Below are 21261 nucleotides of genomic sequence, written 5' to 3'. Positions count from 1 at the left end.
AGTTGGGAGTAAAGCAATTTCCCTTTATTTTTTATTTCCTCTTAGCCAAAAGTTGCATTTATTCACCAAATTGCCATTTGATTAGGAAAATTACATTGATTATTTCTCCACATAATTTGGGTTATTGACACATTTGACAGTAATCACTAGTCAACTCATTCTACTAGAGTAGCACTGATTCACTGAAACTGCCAATCACCAAAGACTGAGAATTTGAGGGAGAAAGTGAAAATATGGGCGAAGGAGAAGAAGGGAAGAAGCAAAGAGAAGAAAAACATGGAATTGTACAAGTTAACCCAAAACCCAGTAAAGGGTTTACTTCCAAAGCAATTGATTTGTTGGAAAAATTGATTGTGAAATTGATGCATGATCCTACTAAACCTCTCCATTATCTTTCTGGCAATTTTGCTCCTGTTCTTCAAGAAACTCCTCCTGTCAAGGATTTGCCTGTTCATGGACATCTCCCTGTATGTACCCTTTTCATTTCTTTTTCTCCATTTTTGGTTTTATTTATACTGCATGTCCTGCTGGTTGGTTTCCCTAATTATGATTTTGAAGTATTTAACTTTCTGGGTTTATGTTTGGTTTCCCTAATTATGATTTTGAAGTATTTAACTTTCTGGGTTTAATTTTGTGTACTGGTTTGATAATGCATTACTTTTACTAAATGGGTATTGTCCCATAGAAATGTTTAGCCCATGTTTGGTATATACACCCGGGTGCATAGTGCTCGACTGCTCGTTGTGCACCTGTTTTAAAATGACCGCCCCAATTAAGGAGGGTTTCAGTAGTCTATTGGGTGTGGAACTGTGGATTGTGCAATTTTTGTGGTGTGTTAGTGGAACTACTAATTTATTGTGAGTTATGATGATGATGGTTACATTGCTGTTGAAGTGGTGGTCATATAATTAAGAATAAATCAATAGTAGGTTTTGTGAAGTTTACTTCATACATTTGGTCCTTTGAAACTTTTGGTGGATATTGCTCTAATCTAGTACTAATGTGAATGGTTTCCACGTTTCAATCTGATCACGTATGTTCTCTAAACATCCCCAATTGACTATTTTAGCCACATACATCATACATGTATAATTTAGTAAAAATTAGGTATGGTTTAGTAGAGGATTAGTGCTATTTTTTTAATAATCAACTTTTTTCATTCTGCTTATTTTAGTGTTAATATTTTTTTGAGTGTGAAAAGATAGATATGAGTCACTTGGTCAATTGCTTTTACTTTGCCAATCTATATTATATTTGAACTCATTACTAGAGGCCAATATGGTGAATTTGCACTTTGTAGTCTAGAAGGGAGAACAAACGAGAAACATTTTTTTTGACTAGTAGGCCTGCAAATGCTAGTATTCAGCATTATGGCCTTATGGGTTATGAAGCCACAGAAATTTGCAAGTGCTGGTTAATACTTTGTTTTCATTTGACCTTGCTTTCTGTACGTGATTTGCTATGCCCTGGAAGAAAGACGATTGATATAACAAACTAGAATTTAATATGGAGTATGAAAATCTAAATGTTGTCAGATAGCTAAGTAGTACACACAACTTTTTCTGTTCGGTATAATCCGACTCTCTGAAATACTATGCCAGAAATTTAAAATAGCTCCTTTTCTTTTATTTGGCAGAAAATAAAATGGTTAAGCTCACTTGCACTTTGTTTGGATAGGAAGAAATGAAAGGAAAAGAAGAGAAGAGAAATGGAGGGGGACAAAATCTCTTGTTTGGGTAAAAGATTGGGGGAAGGAAGGGGAAGGAGAGGGAGGGATCCATTTTCCCTCTCTCTTTAGTAACCATAATCTCTCCAAAATTGGAGAGATTTGGAGGGAAAATGGAGCTCACCTCTCCCTCCCTTTCTTTTCCCTTCCCTTCCTCCATTTTCCCTCCCCTTCTTTTCCTTCCTTCTTTGCTATCCAAACAAAGCGTTGATGTTTCATACATAATTATTAATTATGACATCATCAATTACAGGAATGCTTGAATGGGGAGTTCGTCAGGGTCGGACCCAATCCAAAGTTTGCTCCTGTGGCTGGATATCACTGGTAAGTTATAACTAGTCTGTTGTGATTCACATTTAAAAAGGTGGTTACCTAAACATTGAGCTAATTATAGCTAGTATTTTTCTTGCAGGTTTGATGGAGATGGGTATGTTCAATACGTCTTTTTCTCGTATAACTGATTTGGATTATTCAATATTTCAACATAGTTAAGCATGTGGAGAAATGAACTATGAAAATTATTTAACCATTTTCTCCACTTCCTTAATGACTATAGTGCCTATATTAGGCCCAGAAATATCATTGAAGTTCAAGGCCTATTATGTCTCTTGTTCATGGATCATCTTTTTTCTATGAATATGTAGCTTTAAACTACATAAGTACATAGTACAAGCTCTATATTATTAGACAGCCAATCCCATAAGTAGTCACTTCCATTATATATATTTATGCCAAGAATAGATGCAATGAAGATGTGTGATCTGTTGTTTGCAGTCACATTAAGTTTCAGATTACTTTTTGTAACAACACCAACAACAAAAGTATATATGTTTTGCCTTCCTTTACAGCATGATTCATGGAGTACACATTAAAGATGGGAAAGCAACCTATGTCTCCCGCTATGTTAAGACATCTAGGCTGAAACAAGAAGAGTTCTTTGGAGGGGCAAAATTTGTGAAGGTAAGCAATTGGGTATCAAAATAGTCTCATCCCCTTATTTTTGCCCCATATGTGTATGTTCACTTTATTTATTTTTAGTTGTCTAAATTTGATGAGAGAATAATGGTGGGTCTAAAATATTGTTTGTGAGAGGAAAATGGTGGTCCCTATTGCTATATATGGTATGGAGCAAAATAAAAGGGATACCCCAATAAGGAAAGTGAAGCAAAGGGAAAAAGGGAGTAATGAATAACTCCTAGGAAGCAAAATGAATGTAATCCATTGTATAGACTCTTAATGAAGACCTGATGGATTTTTTTGCCTATTATGGATAAATAGGGTCTCTTATCGTAGGCCTTACATTTGTCTTTTTACATATCTTTGTAGATTGGAGATCTTAAGGGCCTTTTTGGATTACTTACAGTCAACTTGCAAATGCTCAGGGCCAAGCTGAAAGTACTAGATATGTCGTATGGAACTGGGAAAGGTTTTTTCTTCTACTTATACTCTATCAATCCTTAGTGTTTGGCATAAAAGCTCTCCCCTGTAGTCGGAAAATAAATATAACGTGGCTACTTGCACCATAATCCCATAAATATCTTGTTCACCGTGATCAATGCCTCAATGGTTTGAAGGAAATTTTACTTTAGTTATGGTTTTATGTTTACTTGTCATTTTGATTAAATTTGGGTCATATTTGTGAATATTTATCTTTATACAGCTAACACCGCTCTTATATATCACCATGGGAAGCTTCTGGCACTTTCAGAGGTAGATAAACCATGTAAGTTGTGATATTCTGTTATTTATTTTCATTCTGAGGTACCAAATTGAATGTTTCTTGTTTAACTTGATGTTGTCTATCCAGTGACTTGTGATAGCTCTTGCTAGTACCAGTTGTATGTGACACTAAGTGCTCCACTTTACTGTTTTATCCAGATGCTATTCGTGTTTTGGAAGACGGGGATCTTCAAACCATTGGAATTCTTGACTATGATAAAAGGTTGAGCCACTCTTTTACAGCTCATCCAAAGGTTGACCCTTCCACAGGTGAGATTTATTTACTCTCTCCCCCATAAAAGCACACACACTGATCAAACTCAAACTCAAACTCTTGGTGCAGGGGAGATGTTTACATTTGGCTACTCTCATCAACCACCATATATCACATACAGAGTAATATCGAAGGATGGATACATGCATGACCCTGTACCAATAACAATCCCTGCGCCTATCATGATGCATGATTTTGCAATCACTGAGAACTATGCTATTTTCATGGATCTTCCTTTACTCTTTAGACCTAAGGTATGGTACCTCCAACACCAAAAGAAGTTACCAGCTTTTTGTTCACTTCAAAAATTATCTTTCATGCAGCATCGTTGATTGAGGTTGGGGAGGGGGTGTTTAAACTTGCTTGCTAGCAGGAAATATTTTAGATTCTGTTGGAACGAAGGCTTAGCTGTTTGTAGTATTACAGTTGATGCCATACATCTTTCTAGGTTTTTGATGCTGTTGTGTTTTTTCCATTAAATTCTCCTTTTTGTCCCCACTCCCCCTCCCTCCAGGCCTCCACTAGTGCTTTTGTTATTAACATGTTGATGTTATATTCTTGAACTTCCAGGATATGGTGAAGGAAAAAAAAAAACTAATTTTCACTTTTGACTCAACGTTAAAGGCTCGTTTTGGTGTGCTACCACGATATGCTAAGAACGAGAGCTTAATCAAATGGTTTGAGCTGCCAGCTTGTTTCATATTCCATAATGGTGTGTCCTAGCTACTTTTTTTCTTTTTTTATTAGTCATAAATTCTAAGCATTTTTATCATATGATGAGAATATTTGTCGGTTTATTAAAATATAAAAAGTAATTGCATATTTCAGTGCATTTAATCATGTATATTGCTTATGTTGACAGCCAATGCGTGGGAAGAAGGAGATGAGGTTGTTTTAATAACATGTCGCGTTGATAATCCAGAATTGGATATTGTCAGTGGAGCTGCTGAAGATCGGGTTAAAGATTTTTCAAATCAGCTGTAAGAAAACTTCAATGGTCGGACACAGTCTAATTCCTTTTCAATCATCTTTTCTCTGATAATAATTCTTGTTACCAGGTACGAGATGAGATTTAATATGAAAACTGGTCTTGCGTCTCAAAAAGAGCTATCAGCACCTGATGTGGATTTCCCTAGAGTTAATGAGTACTACACTGGCAGGTACTTAGGATCTCACAGTTCCATAAGTTTTTTTATGATCCCCTCTGCCAGTTGGGTGTAATTCATATAGTTTGCGGGCTGCAGGGGGGAGATTATTTAGTGCATCATCATCATACTTATGTTATTCTTGTACCAAGCGCAGGAGACAGAGATATGTGTATGGTACCATAATTGGAACCATTGCGAAAGTACAAGGGATAGTCAAATTTGACTTGCATGCTGAACCAGATATCAGCAAGAAAAAGATTGAAGTTGGAGGAATTGTGCAAGGGATCTTTGACCTTGGTCCTGGAAGATTTGGATCAGAGGCCATCTTTGTTCCTCGTGAACCAGGTACTGCCAGTGAAGAGGATGATGGATATCTGATCTTCTTTGTGCATGATGAAAACACTGGGTAATTTCTTAAACCTGCATTTTATTGTCTGATTATAGTGAGGTTCTTGTCTGACCAGTATGATATGTGCCATTTTATGTTACATCATTCTTCTTTTTACTATTATACCTGAACACTTGCTACAAATGGTTCAATGGGAGCAAGAATTCTCGACTACTCTTTCTATAATACGTAATTGAATGGATCTGGTACGGTCTTAAGGGTTTAGTGACAATTAATGGTTTATACCATTGGTTTGCAGGAAATCGTCTGTGAATGTAATTGATGCAAAAACAATGTCAGCCGATCCTGTTGCAGTTATTGAATTACCTAATCGAGTTCCCTATGGGTTTCATGCCCTCTTTGTGAGGGAGGTTAGTAAAACTTTACTTTGCAAGAAAGCAGCCAATATTTGATTATCATTATAATTAAATTATTAACACTTAGGATTTTCAATTTCTCTTTCAATCTATCAGATACTATTATACAGAATTGTTTTTGACAGTTGTGTGCTTGTGTTATGTCCACAGGAACAACTTAAAGAACAGGTTGCATTTTAGTTGGAGCTATTGCTGCAGTCACTGAATCGAAAGGCGAAATTCGGGTTCAAGGGAAACATATGTAGAATAATACAATTACTTTGTAATTGGTACTGGACTATCTACTATCTAACATGTTGTAAAACTATTGTACTCCTATATTGTAAGCTTGAGTATATTCATGTGTAACAAATCATTATACATTATCTAAGCTATATCACATAAATGAATGAAAGTAATCATTCAAGTTAAATTTTGTAGGATTATTACAAAAAAGTTGCAATATCATATACAATCATGAAGTATCACAAGATCCATCTGCAACATTCATTGGCAACTGCAATTCAATTCTGCATTCTTCATAATTAATCTGCATAAAAATTTCAAAAAATTAAAAAGGTAAATAGTAGTTTCATAATAGATTTTGGCATAGCATAAAAAAAAAAAATTAAGAATTTATAAAGTTAAATAAATAAATAAATCCCTCAGAAATGCCTATTTTCCACATGAGATTGGAAGGAAGCAGGAAATGCAAGAAAAACAGAGTACCTCAAAAACCATTTGCAAAAATGAAAAATGGGAGCATCATCTGGAATTCTATGCACTACCAAATACCATTTGCCCAATCCATGTTTATTTGTTCAGATTACTAAATATTATCATCATTGGGATTTCTAGTAGTAATTAAGTGTGGAATTAAACCCTAAATTTGTGAAATTGATATTTGATGATTATGATAAACATCTTACCGAAGAAGCTGCTTCAATGGAGGAGGGAAAGCTCACAAATCGCTTCAATGGAGAATTCAGAGAATCGGAGGAGATTGAGAGAGAGAGAGAGAGAGAGAGAGAGAGAGAGAGAGAGAGAGAGAGAGGGGGTGGGGGGGAGGGGGAGGGGGAGGGGGGGGGGGGGGGGCAGCACTGCTGCGGCGCAGCTTACACGTTATAAACGTAGGAGCCCTAACAAGGTTTCTTGTCTTTTTTTTTTTTTTTTTTTTTTTTTTTTTTTTTTTTTTGGCCTCCTTACTAATAAATGAGTTTAATTTAAAAAACTTTGACCATAAATTCTCATTAATTAACAAAATTAACCTGTCAAAACACGAATTTAACCCGACTTGTTACTAACCTGACCTGAATTCAACCCGACCCGAATTGAACCCAACCTGTTATAAACCCGACCCGAAATCAACCCGACTTGTTATTAACTTGACCCAAATTCAACACGATTTGTTATTGACCCGACTCATATTTTACAAGACCTAATACTAACCCTACAAAAAAAATTCAACTTGATCTGTTACTAACCCAACTCGAAATCAACACGACTTGTTATTGACCCGACCTAAATTCAACCCAAATTGTTCCTGACCCGATTTCAAATCACCTTAAATGCAATTTAGACCATTTCATTATTGTTGATCAAAGCATTTTGTTTAGGGAGACCAAGTCGGTCCAGGCCAGCAAAAGAAATGAGCATCATCCTCAAATTTAAGAATTATATATAGTATATATTTGGTGTATGGTCAAAGGAGATAATTATCTTCCTAAATTATCGACAATAGTTCCCTATTATATATATTGCCATATATATTATAGTCAAAGGAACTTATTAGCTTGGTAAAAATGACAATTATCTATTTATAATTAGTAAAACCCGAATACGACATGACTTGGAAATGACCCTGATTGTAACCTGCAAATTATTGACTTGAACATAACCCGACTTGTATCTAAGAATGACCCAACCTGATTATAACCCGCAAATTATTGACTTGAACCGAACCCGAGACTGACCCGACTTAAAAATGACTCGACCTGATTATAACCCGTAAATTTATTGACTAGAACCGAACCCGACTCAAACTCGAGAATGACCCGACCTGATTCTAACCCGCAAATTATTGACTTGAACCGAACCCGAGTTGAACCCAAGAATTACCCTAACCCGTGAAAACTCGAATTAAACCCGACCTATTGTTCACTCGACCGGAATGTAACCTAACCTGTTATTAACCCGACCTGAACCCGATAAGAAGTATGACCCGACGTGACCCGACTCAAGCATGACCCAACGCAAACCCGACCCGCATAGGTTATGAAATTAATCCGATTGACCCGACCCGAGTTGACCCGACCCACTCTTACCGACCTAAACCCAACCCGTTTACCCGAATTGACAGCTCTACCCGAAAACTCCAAAATTTCTCCAAAAGCGTGGATATTATCCTTCAATTTTGGAATTTTTTAAAAAATTTTTCACTCGGAAATAAAAATTGCCGAAATGTTTACCATGGTCCCTAATACCCTCCAGGAGTCCAATTAGCTGGGTTGAACCATCCAATTTGCCTTTAAACGACCAATTTACCAGTTTACAACTTGCACCGATTTCATTAACTCAAGCCTATCACGAACATTTATGACAACATATAATGATCATATATGGTTCCAAACAGTATTATATGACCCCGAGATGTATCCCCTAAATCTCAATGCTTTTCGACACCGGGCCCCATAATCGAAATTTCTCAAAAAGCTTGGATATTAGCCTTCAATTTTGGAATTTTTTGACTTTTTTTTCGCCCGAATATAAAAATTGCCGAAATGTTTACCATGGTCCCTAATACCCTTCGGAAGTCCAATTGGGTGGGTGGAACCATACAATTTGCCTTTAAACAACCAATTTACCGGTTTACAACTTGCACCGATTTCATTAATTCAAGCCTACCACGAACATTTATGACAACAAATAATGATCATATATGGTTCCAAAAGACATTATATGACCCCGAGATGTACTCCCTAGAATTTCAAGACTTTTCGAAACCGGGCCCCGAAGACTTCAAAAATTCTCAAAAAGCGAGGATGTAGCCTTCAAGTTTTAAATTTTTTGACTTTTTTTTGCCCGTAAATAAAAAATTCCGAAATGTTTACCATGATCTCTAATACCCTACGGGAGTCCATTTGGGTGGGTGGAATGACATGCTTAAGTCGTATTACCTGATCAAAAGTAATTCCTAAATCCTCTAACTAATGCAGATAGGGAAGTAGGGTCGAATCCACATGGAAACAAGTCTTTTTATTCCTAATTAATTAAAAGTAATCTAAATTATTAAGTAACCAATTTGTTATTATTAAAGGGAACTAAGCTACTAAGATCAAGGATAGGGAAAATCAATGAATAAAAGGCATAGGGCATAGGTTAACCAATAAATAACATTCCAGGGTAAAACATAATAATCAATCATCAATGCATCAATTAATCAAATTGTAAAGGGCTTTCGCTACGTATTACAATCACAGAGTTAATCTACCGATATTAAATCTCATCTCTCGAATATCGACTTAACAATTTTTAAATTATTCTGCCTATTGAAACTAAGCCTAAATATCAATTCTCATCTCTCGAATCAATATTGCTAAACTGATACAAAAAATACCTGCACAAATCTAGTTGCATAGCATTAAATCAATCAATAGCAAATTAATCAAGCATTGATAATCAACAATAATAAATTACCCCTTCATATTATTTATGGATCCCCATGAACCCTAGAAAGAAAACTACTCACGCATAATTAAATCTAAACAAATCAAAGCAATTAAACAAGTCATGATGAAATAAAGAAATAAAATCACTGAAATTAATAGAGAAGAAATCGTTACCAAAGTTAACGAAAATAATGAGTTGAATCAACAACAAAGAGTAAAGTTGTAGAGAGAGAAAATAAAACCAAGTAGAGAGAGAAAGTCTAAGAGAAGAGGTAAAAAAGATAAAAGAGATACTAGACTCGCTTAACGAAAACGTATTGATAGGTTGTCGTACACCTGTCAAAAATAAATTCCTAACAAAACCAACTAACAATGTAGTAGGGTAAGTAGGGTCGAATCCACAGAGAGATGGTTATTCAATCTAACTTCTAAGGTATGGAGAAACTAAACTATGTCACAAAATTGGGATAGAAAAATAGTCTAAATTAAAATAGAAATAAAATAATTAATAAAAAGAACTAGGGTTATGGTTCACCATGTTTATAGCTCTAAATCTATCAAATATCAATAAGAATTCAATCATTCAATTATCTAGAGCAATTGCTAAGCCTACGGTCGGGTCTTAACGCTCTCAATTCAACATATGCAGTACGGTCGCTAACATAATCAGAATTGCTAATTGTAGGGAAGCCTCTAAAAGTAACATCTTTCGATTCAAACTCTTATTAACAAAATTAATCAAACAATTGATCAGGTCGCAAGATTAACAATAAAACACTATCAATTAGAGAAATCAATAATCAAAATATTAAAAATATCAATCAAGATCATAATATAAACATGGATTCCCAAACCCTAGAAATAACCTACTCTAACATGGAAGAAATAATAAAAACTAGACCTAAGGAATAAAACATAATTAAAAGCAAGAAAATAGAAATAAAATACCTCAATGAATTAAAAATAGTAAACCCAAGAATCATCCATGGAAGAATCCATGGAGATGCCATGAGAAACTAGGGTTCGAAAGAAAACTGAAAAGAACGTAAAATAATAAAAAGCATAAAAAAGGCATAAGGGAAAAATAATATCCCTTGAGTATTTATAATATCCTAAAACTAATCTAAAAATAATTATAGAAAAGAAATAAGAAAATAATAAATTACATAAGTTGAATTATTAGTGGACGATAGAAGATGACGTGGCCCGAAGACTTGTGACGATGTGAATGAAAAAGCTACTCGAGGCTTCAAGGCTGCTCGACCAGACCTGCGGGCGCAGGCTGGTTGCTGCGGCCTGGCAGCAGCACCTGGATTCAAACGCCTATAACTTCTGTTCTAGAAGGCTTCTTGGGGCGTGTGACCTATCATTGGAAAGCTCTTTAAGTCTAGTTTCCAACGCATGAATCGCATCAATCCGATTTGTAGAACTCAAGTTATGATCAAAAGAGTGGACAAAGGTCAGTTTTGCCACTTTGTAAAAATCGTTTTTCTTCGTTTCTAACTCAAATTCAATTCCGAAAAGTGCATAACGACCCTTGTGGATGCTATTTTCATTTCTCATACATATTAATCTCATACTAAGCTTCCATAAATGCATATCCTTCATTGAGCGACATCGATTCATCAACTTTTCATCCTTTCATTGTCCGATTCTTCCAAAATCACTCCGAAAGCGTCCAAATAGCTATGGAAACTATCTGAAACATTAAGAAAACACAAACAAAGCGTAATAGAGCACAAAAAGGACAACTTATGCAATTGCGATCTAAAAAGGGACGAAAATACCTAAAATGCTACTATAAAAATAGCATAAACGTGCCTAAAAATCCTATATAAATGTGATTCATCACGTATTTATATTAAGCAAGAAAATCTTAAACTTAAACAAACTAAACGACGCCTAAACCCTTTTCAGAGACACGCGCCCGGTCGGGCGTCACACCGCCCGATCGGGCCCGCCTTTTTGCATCATAAGTCTTCTCTCGCGCCCGGTCGGGCATGACTTCGGGCGTAGGACTTCTTTTCTTCTTCCCCCCCCCCCGGCCGGGTGCGCCTTCGGACGGACCATCTTTGGCCAGGCAAGGCCACTTGGGCTATCTCTTGGACTTCAATTGGGCTCCGATTCTTCAGCCCAATCCGGATTTCCTCTTCGGGTCTTGAATACTGGGTCCAAATGCCTTGATATCTCAATTGTCGAGCCTTTAATCACCGGTTTGATGAATCTAACTGGCCTTGGGCTACGAAAAGTGGTCGTGCTCCTCCAATGCTCGTAGTCGCTCCATAAAATCCCGGGAAAATGCTCCAAAAGTGCAATTCCCTACAAAACTCAACCAAAACTATGAAAACACTAGAAAATACAAATTACTAATAAAAGTGGCTCCAAAGAGCCGAAAACACTATCAATTATTACCAAGGGACGGGGGTTAAATACTATATAAAATAGAGATATCATGAAACCATCCAATTTGCCTTTAAACGACCAATTTACCGGTTTACAACTTGCGCTAATTTCATTAACTCAATCCTACCACGAACATTTATGACAACATATAATGATAATATATGGTTCCAAACGACATCCTATCACCCCGAGCTGTATTCCCCAAAATCTCAAACCTTTTCGACACCGGGTCTCGAAACCTCCAAATTTTCTCAAAAAGCGTGGATATTAACCTTCAATTTTGGATTTTTTAACTTTTTTTCGCCCGAAAATAAAAATTGCCAAAATTTTTACCATGGTCCCTGATACCCTCTGGGAGTCCATTAGAGTGGGTGGAACCATCCAATTTTCCTTTAAACGACCAATTTGTCGGTTTACAATTTGCACTGATTTCATTAACTCAAGCCTACCACGAACATTTATGACAACATATAATGATCATTTACGGTTTAAAACAGCATTATATGACCCCGAGATGTGTCCTCTAAAATCTCATTTCTTTTCTACACCGGGCCCCGAAACCTCCAAAATATCTCAAAAAGCGTGGATATTAGCCTTCAATTTTGGAATTTTTTGACTTTTTTCGCACGGAAATAAAAATTGTCGAAATTTTTACCATGGTCCCTAATACCCCACAGGAGTCCAATTGGGTGGGTTGAACCATCCAATTTGCCTTTAAACAACCAATTTACCAGTTTACAACTTGCACCGATTTCATTAACTCAAGCTTACAACGAACATTTATAACAACAAATAAAGATCATATATGATTCCAAACGACATTATATGACCCCGAGACGTATTCCCTATAATTTCAAGACTTTTCAACACGGGCCTCGATGACTACAAAATTTCTCAAAAAGCGTGGATACTAGCCTTTAATTTTTGATTTTTTTTTTACTTTTTTCGCATATAAATAAAAATTGCCGAAGTGTTTACCATGATCCCTAATACCCTGCGGAGTTCAATTAGGTAGGTGAAACCATCCATTTTGCCTTTAAACGGCCAATTTATTGATTTACAACTCTCACCGATTTCATTAATTCAAGCCTACAACGAACATTTATGACAACATATAATGATCATATATGGTTCCAATCGACATTATATTGTCATGAGATGTATCCCCTAAAATCTAAAGGCTTTTCAATATCGGGCTCCGAAATCTCCAAAATTTCTCAAAAAGTGTGGATATTAGTCTTCAATTTTGGAATTTTTTTGACTTTTTTCGCCCGAAAAGAAAAATAGCCAAAATATTTACCATGGTCACTAATACCTCTCTGGGTGTCCAGTCGGATGGGTGGAACCATCCAATCAGCCTTTAAACGGCCAATTTACCGATTTACAACTTGCACCGATTTCATTAACTCAATCTTACCACAAACATTTATGACAACATATAATGATCATATATGGCTTAAAACGACATTATATGACCCCGAAATATATCCCCCAAAATCTTAAGAATTTTCAAAACTGGGTCACGAAACCTCCAAAATTTCTCAAAAACGTGGATATTAACTTTCAATTTTGGATTTTTTTGACTTTTTTCGCCCGGAAATAAAAATTGCCGAAATATTTACCATGGTCCCTAATACCCTTCGGGATTCCATTCGGGTGGGTGGAACCATCCAATTTACATTTAAACGGCCAATTTAATTACCGTTTACAACTTGCACCGATTTCATTAACTCAAGCTTACCAAGAACATTTATGACTACATATAATGATCATTTATGGTTCCAAACAACAACATATATATGACCCCGAGATGTATCCCATTAAGTCTCATTTCTTTTTGACACCGGACCTTGAAACCTTCAAAATTTCTCAAAAAACGTGGATATTAGCCTTCAATTTTGGAATTTTTTAACTTTATTTTGCACGGAGATAAAAATTCTCGAAATGTTTACCATTGTCCCTAATACCCCCACAGGAGTCCAATTGGGTGGGTGGAACCATTCAATTTGCCTTTAAACAACCAATTTACCGGTTCACAACTTGCGCCGATTTCATTAACTTAAGCTTACCACGAACATTTATGACAACAAATAATGATCATATTCCAAACGACATTATATGACCCCGAGATGTATTCACTATAATTTAAAGACTTTTAGATACGGGCCTCGAAGACTACAAAATTTCTCAAAAAGCGTGAATACTAGCCTTCAATTTTTGATTTTTTTGAATTTTTTTCGCATGTAAATAAAAATTGACGAAATGTTTATCATGATCCCTAATACCCTCCCGTAGTTCAATTGGGTAGGTGGAACCATCCAATTTGCCTTTAAACGGCCAATTTACCGATTTACAACTTGCACCGATTTCATTAACTCAATCCTACCACGAACATTTTTGACAACATATATTGATCATATATGGTTTAAAACGACATAATATGACCCCGAGATGTATTCCCCAGAATCTCAAGCCTTTTCGACACCGGGTCCTGAAACCTCCAAAATTTCTCAAAAAACGTGGATATTAACCTTCAATTTTGGATTTTTTTGACTTTTTTTCGCCCGGAAATAAAACTTGTCGAAATATTTACCATGGTCCCTGATATCCTCCGGGAGTCAATTCGGGTGGGTGGAACCATCCAATTTGCCTTTAAACGACCAATTTGTCGGTTTACAATTTGCACTGATTTCATTAACTCAAGCCTACCACGAACATTTATGACAACATATAATGATCATTTACGGTTTAAAACAGCATTATATGACCCCGAGATGTGTCCTCTAAAATCTCATTTCTTTTCTACACCGGGCCCCGAAACCTCCAAAATATCTCAAAAAGCGTGGATATTAGCCTTTAATTTTGGAATTTTTTGACTTTTTTCGCACGGAAACAAAAATTGTCGAATTGTTTACCATGGTCCCTAATACCCCACAGGAGTCCAATTGGGTGGGTTGAACCATCCAATTTGCCTTTAAACGGCCAATTTACCGATTTACAATTTGCACCGATTTCATTAACTCAATCCTACCACAAACATTTATGATAACATATAATAATCATATATGGTTTAAAACGACATTGTATGACCCTGAGATGTATTCCCCAAAATCTCAAGCCTTTTCGACACCGAGTCTCGAAACCTCCAAAATTTCTCAAAAAGCATGGATATTAACCTTCAATTTCGGATTTTTGACTTTTTTTTCGCCCGTAAATAAAAATTGCCGAAATGTATACCATGGTCCCTAATACCCTCCGGGATTCTATTCGGGTGGGTGGAACCATCCAATTTTCCTTTAAACGGCCAATTTATCGGTTTACAACTTGCACCGATTTCATTAACTCAAGCCTACCACGAACATTTATGACAACATATAATGATTATTTATGGTTCCAAACAACAATATATATATGACCCCGAGATGTATCCCCTAAAATCTCATTTATTTTCGACACCGGACCTTGAAACCTTCAAATTTTCTCAAAAAGCGTGGATATTAGCCTTCAATTTTGGAATTTTTAACTTTATTTCGCACGAAGATAAAAATTGTCAAAATGTTTACCATGGTCCCTAATACCCCATAGGAGTCCAATTGGGTGGGTGGAACCATCCAATTTTCCTTTAAACGACCAATTTACCGGTTCACAACTAGCACCGATTTTATTAACTCAAGCCTACCACTAACATTTATGAAAACAAATAATGATCATACATGGTTCCAAACGACATTATATGACCTCGAGATGTATTCCCTAGAATTTCAAAACTTTAAGACACAAGCCTCGAAGACTTCAAAATTTCTATAAAAGCGTGGATACTAGCCTTCAATTTTTGAATTTTTTTGACTTTTTTCGCATGTAAATAAAAATTGCCGAAATGTTTACCATGATCCCTAATACTCTCCAGGAGATAAATTGGGTGGGTGGAACCATCCAATTTGCCTTTAAACGGCCAATTTACCGATTTACAACTTGCACCGATTTCATTAACTCAATCCTACCACGAACATTTATAACAACATATAATGATCATATATGGTTCCAAACGATATTATACGACCCCCAAATATATCCTCCAAAATCTCAAGCCTTTTCGACACCTGGTCCTGAAACCTCCAAAATTTCTCAAAAAACGTGGATATTAACCTTCAATTTTGGATTTTTTTGACTTTTTCGCCTGAAAATTAAACTTGCCGAAATGTTTACTATGGTCCCTGTTCCCCTCTGGGATTCCATTAGAGTGGGTGGAACCATCCAATTTTCCTTTAAACGGCAAATTTACCGGTTTACAACTTGCACCGATTTAATTAAATCAAGGCTACCACGAACATTTCTGACAACATATAATGACCATATATGGTTCCAAACAGCATTATATGACCTTGAGATGTATCCCCTTAAATCATAAGGCTTTTCGACAATGAATCCCGAAACCCTAAAAATTTCTCAAAAAGCATGGATATTAGCCTTCAATTTTTGAATTTATTTAACTTTTTTTCGCCCGTAAAGAAAAATTGCCGAAATGTTTAACATGGTCTCTAGTATCCTCCGGGAGTCCCGTTGGATGGGTGGAACCATCCAATTTGCCTTTAAACGGCAAATTTACCGATTTACAACTTGCACCGATTTCATTAACTCAAGCCTACCACGAACATTTATGACAACATATAATGACATATATGGTTCCAAACGGTGTTATAAGACTCTGAGATGTATTCCCTACAATTTCAAGACTTTTCAACACAGAGCCACGAAACCTTCAAAATTTCGCAAAATGCGTAGATAATGTCTTCAATTTTGGAATTTTTGATTTTTTTCGCTCGGAAATAAAAATTGCCAAAATGTTTATCATGGTCTCTAATACCCTCCGGGAGTCCAATTGGGTGGGAGGAACCCTCCAATTTGCCTTTAAACGGTCAATTTATCGGTTTACAACTTTTCGATTTCATTAACTCAAGCCTACCACGAACATTTATGACAACAAATAATGATCATATATGGTTCCAAACGACATGATATGACCCCGAGATGTGTCTCCTAATATTTCAAGGCTTTTTGCCACCAGGCTGTGAAACCTACAAAATTTCACAAAAAGCATGGATAATGCCTTTAATTTTGGAATTTTTTACTTTTTTGCCCGTAAATAAAAATTGCCTTAATGTTTGCCATGGTCCCTAATACCTTCTGGGAGTCCAATTGGGTGGGTGTAACCATCCTATTTGCCTTTAAACGGCCAATTTACCGATTTACAACTTGCACCGATATTAACTCAAGCCTACCACGAACATCTATGACAACATATAATGATCCTATATGGTTCCAAACGGCATGTTATGACCCCCAGATGTCGTATTCCCTAAAATATCAAAACTTTGCGACTAGGGCCCCGGAACCTCCAAAATTTCTCAAAAAACGTGGACATTAGCCTTCAATTTTGGAAATTTTTGATTTTTTTCGCCCGAAATAAAAATTGCCGAAATGTTTATCATGGTCCCTAATACCCTCCAGGAGTCCAATTAGGTGGGTGGAACCATCCAATTTGCCTTTAAACACCCAATTTACCGGTTTACAACTTGCACTTATTTACCGGTTTATAACGACCAATTTAATTAACTTGCACCGAACGCGACTTGAACTGAAATTGACCCAAACCCGTTTTAACCCGTTTAAACCCGAATTAACCTGACTTGTAACTAGCCTGACCTGAATTCAACCCGACCCGAATTTAACCCAACCTGTTACAAACCCGACCCGAAATCAACCCGACTTGTTATTGGCCCGACCCAAATTAAACCCGACTTGTTATTGACCTGACCCGAATTTCACAAGACCTATTACTTACTCGACCCAAAAATTCAACTCGATCTGTTACTAAATCGACTCGAAATTAACACGACTTGTTATTGACCCGGCGTAAATTCAACCCCAATTATTCTTGACCCAATTTCAAATCACCTTAATTAAATGCAATTTAGACCACCTTATTATTGTTGATCAAATCATTTTGTCTAGGGAGACCAACTCGGTCCAGGCCAGCAAAAGAAAGGAGCATCATCCTCAAATTTAAGAGTTACATATAGTATATATTTGTTGTATGGTCAAAGGAGATAATTATCTTCCTAAATTATAGACTATAATTCCCTAAGTATATTGCCATATATATTATAGTCAAAGGAAATAATTAGCTTGATAAAAATGATGATAATCTATTTATAGTTAGTTGAACTCGAATATGACCTGACTTTAAAATGACCAAACCTGATTGTAACCTGCAAATTATTGACTTGAACATAACCCGACTTGAATCCGAGAATGACCCGACTTGGAAATGACCCAACCTAATTATATCCAGCAAATTATTGACTTAAACTGAAACCAACTTGAACTCGAGAATGACCCGACTTGAAAATGACCCGACCTGCTTATAACCCGCAAATAATTGACTTGAACCAAACCCGACTCAAACCCGAGATTGACTCGACCTGATTCTAACCCGCAAATTATTGACTTGAACCGAACTCGACTCGAACCCGAGAATTACCCTAACCAGTTTTAACCCGTGAAAATCGAATTAAACCCGACCTATTGTTCACTCGACCCGAATGTAACCCGACCTAAAATTTTCGACCCAAACCCGATAAGAAGTATGACCCAACCCAAACCCGACCCGCATAGGTTATTGAATTAATCCAAATTGATCCGACCCGAGTTGACCCGACCCACTCTTACCCGACCAAAACCCGACCTGTTTACCCGAATTAACATCTCTAGCTATATACATGGTCACTAACTAGTTAGTCATATAAAGATACGTGGCAACCTGAGTCAATTAAGGGAGGCGTTTATATAAACTTTAAAGGTAATGTGAACAATTCTAACCACCCAAATAGGCTTTCGAATTGTCGTAGAATCAATTATTTGGTGTCACATATGAATTGGCATAAGACCCAATTCGGAGAAATAATAAAAAGAACTTTCAATATATCCAAAAAAAATTACTTCATATAAGTTGAGTACGGGCCTGTTCACATTTACTAAATTTCAGTTCATTTCAGTTCAACTCCAATCATTCAGTCCAGTTCAGCTCCTAATTTCCCTTTCTCATAAATTATTCATTTTAGCTCAGTTCAGTTCAGCTATAATCAGTTCAGTTCAGTTCAGCACAGTTTAGTTATGTGAACATGCCCTACATTGAAGAAAAATTTGCCAATTGCAACCATTTAAAGTTTGTATTTTGTAATTATTACATCCATTTAAAAAAAAAAACTACAAATTGCAGCCCAAAAGTACTTATAAATTGTAAATTACAACCCAGTTCAACGTTTCATCGACTTGCGTGTCGAAAAATATTTAGTTACGATTTTAGGGACCATTTTAGCTCTTAAGTGAATTGAGCCCAATTAGCAAAAAAATAATGTAAGTGTCTCATTTTGCGTAACAAAAATGTATCGATTTATGGACAACTATTTTTTGCTGTTAAAAAGAGGCACTTACGTTAATTTTTTGTCAATTCCGAACTCAATAGATCCTTAAGAATTTAAGAGCTAAAATGGCTGCTAAAACCTTAATTGAACATTTTTCGACATGCATACCGATGATAAAATTGAATTAGGTTACAAATTATAACAACTTTTAGGCTGCAATTTGTAATTTTTTTAAATGGCTACAATTTACAAAATACTAATTTTAAATGGCTGCAATATGCAAATTTTTCTAAATTGAAACACCTCAATAAGAAAACATAGAGCAAGGAATGAAAGTTAGTATTTAGTTATTTACTACTTCCTCCATTTCTTTTTAGTTGACACGTTTCTTTAGTCACGTTAGCCAATGCACTTATTCAATCATTAATATCTTTAATTATCGATAAGCAAAAATTATGAAAAGTTGATATTTTGAAAGTATATAACGTGACAAATGTAACAAGATCCCACATGGCTATATTTTCTGTTTCGGGGTTTTCTGATGTCCTGCGGGAGAGTTACAATTCCGAGACTGGAACCGGACGCCTGTACCTGCAAAATAACGGAGACTCCTGAGAGCTCCGCCTCCAACGGTCAAGTTAGTACCTGATTAAGGAGTAATTAATACAGAAATTAGAGTAATGAGATCTCTCTAGGTGAGAGTGCTTAGTGTTGGTAATCTGCGTCGTTAGCGAGATTAGCCGGTTGTTAATGACTCTGTTCTTCTCTGCTTGATCTCTTGATTATTCGATTCTGTGATTAATGAGGATTAATTGAGTATTTATAGCCTTGAGAAGCGTGCAACTCTCTAGGTTTAAGGTAAACCTAGGGCTGATCGGGCCTCTAGACTGGATTGGGCCTTGATGGCCGGTTTTCCCATTTGGCATGGGTGGACACGTGGCGTGTCTAAAGTGGTCCGTAGAGGACGTATCTGTGATTGACACGTGGCAGGCTCCTGTTGTCCTTCGTGAAGGACACGTGGCGGAACCTGGTTGGTCCACTTGTCAGACGGTGATTGGTGGATAAAAATCCCCTAATCATTTGCCCCTCACAGGTGGCACGTGATTGGTCACGTGTCGCCTGTGACAGGTGTCGCACGGTGATAGGCGACGGCCTGTTACAGGTGTCACCTTGAAACGGCCGAGAGATTTTCCCGCCCAAATTTTGAATTTGGAAGCGACCCTTCGCCTTCTCACCTTGCCTATATAAGAAAGTGCTGACTTCGGTCATTTTCACATTTGAGAACTTTGCGAGAACATTCGGACCCCTGAACTTGCTCTGACATTTCGGACTTTTTCTGCCTACCGCCTGTTCTGACAAGCCGACTGACCCGAACTTCCAGGACTTCATCAACCGTCACTCGTTCAGGTAACTCAGTTCTCTTACTCTTAATTTTCTTTTTATTTTTTGAAATGGCACCATGGAAGCACACGACACGACCTAAGTTAGTGATCAGCCGGTCACCGGGGACGGCTGAATCTAGGACTAGGAGTGCCGCCTGCCCTTTTCCGGACCCATCTTTGCCCTTTATACAAAGTCCGACTGTATCTGTGTCTATGCAGAACGTGATGGCCAGAACGAAACAAACTGCTAAGATATCAAACTCAGACGGCTCCTCCCAAAGGGTGCTCCTTAGTGAAACATCTGACCAGGCGCCAGATGTACAACGAGGCGACTGTCAAGCCGACAGTTCTGAGAGAGGGGCCAAGGTGTTCCCTTCCCATCTTACCGTTGACATGTCTAATTTTCCTTCTGCTCCTTCTAAGGGAGAGGAGGCGGGCCCCTCTAGGAGAGGGGAGGAGTCGTCCTCCTCGGACTCGTCAGAGGACGAGTCTGAGTCCAGCTCTTCTGGACACAGTTCTCCAGGCTCAGAAGAAAAACATAGCCGCCTACAAGAGGCGAGACTTTCTCATGCAGTTGAGAAGGGGGATAATTGGGCAGAGCCATCCGCCTCCTACAGAGAGGAAAACGCCCCCTACTACTGCAGGGTACCCCGGGGCCGGATTGCAACCATGCAAGACAACGTGGCGAGCTTTATTGCTAACCACAAAATGGGCCCGGAATTTTTACTGTTCGTGCCGGATCCAGAAGACACTGTCGTCTGGCCGGCTGGTAC

General features: G+C 37.1%; 1 protein-coding gene and 1 long non-coding RNA gene across 2 annotated transcripts; one reads left to right on the top strand and one right to left on the bottom strand.

Moving 5' to 3' along the window:
- Positions 1 to 233: 233 nt before the first annotated feature.
- LOC110705679 (carotenoid 9,10(9',10')-cleavage dioxygenase-like) lies at positions 234 to 5999 on the top strand. The gene is made up of 14 exons (XM_021883582.1): positions 234 to 467; positions 1980 to 2050; positions 2139 to 2153; positions 2575 to 2686; positions 3053 to 3152; positions 3387 to 3449; positions 3605 to 3715; positions 3789 to 3973; positions 4290 to 4431; positions 4582 to 4699; positions 4778 to 4879; positions 5022 to 5273; positions 5515 to 5626; positions 5783 to 5999. The coding sequence occupies exons 1-14, from the start codon at positions 234 to 236 to the stop codon at positions 5810 to 5812; spliced, it is 1647 nt and encodes a 548-aa protein (XP_021739274.1). The 3' UTR covers positions 5813 to 5999.
- On the bottom strand, positions 5951 to 6586 carry LOC110705681. The gene is made up of 2 exons (XR_002508116.1): positions 6541 to 6586; positions 5951 to 6161 (listed from the first exon to the last, which is right to left on the bottom strand). It is a non-coding gene; the product is annotated as an uncharacterized LOC110705681 (long non-coding RNA).
- Positions 6587 to 21261: the final 14675 nt, after the last annotated feature.

The sequence above is a fragment of the Chenopodium quinoa genome, unplaced genomic scaffold (genome assembly GCF_001683475.1).
Source record: "Chenopodium quinoa cultivar QQ74 unplaced genomic scaffold, ASM168347v1, whole genome shotgun sequence".
NCBI lineage: Eukaryota > Viridiplantae > Streptophyta > Magnoliopsida > Caryophyllales > Amaranthaceae > Chenopodium > Chenopodium quinoa.
The sequence above is the reverse complement of the archived record's forward strand: the minus strand, read 5'-3'. Positions and strand labels throughout refer to the sequence as shown.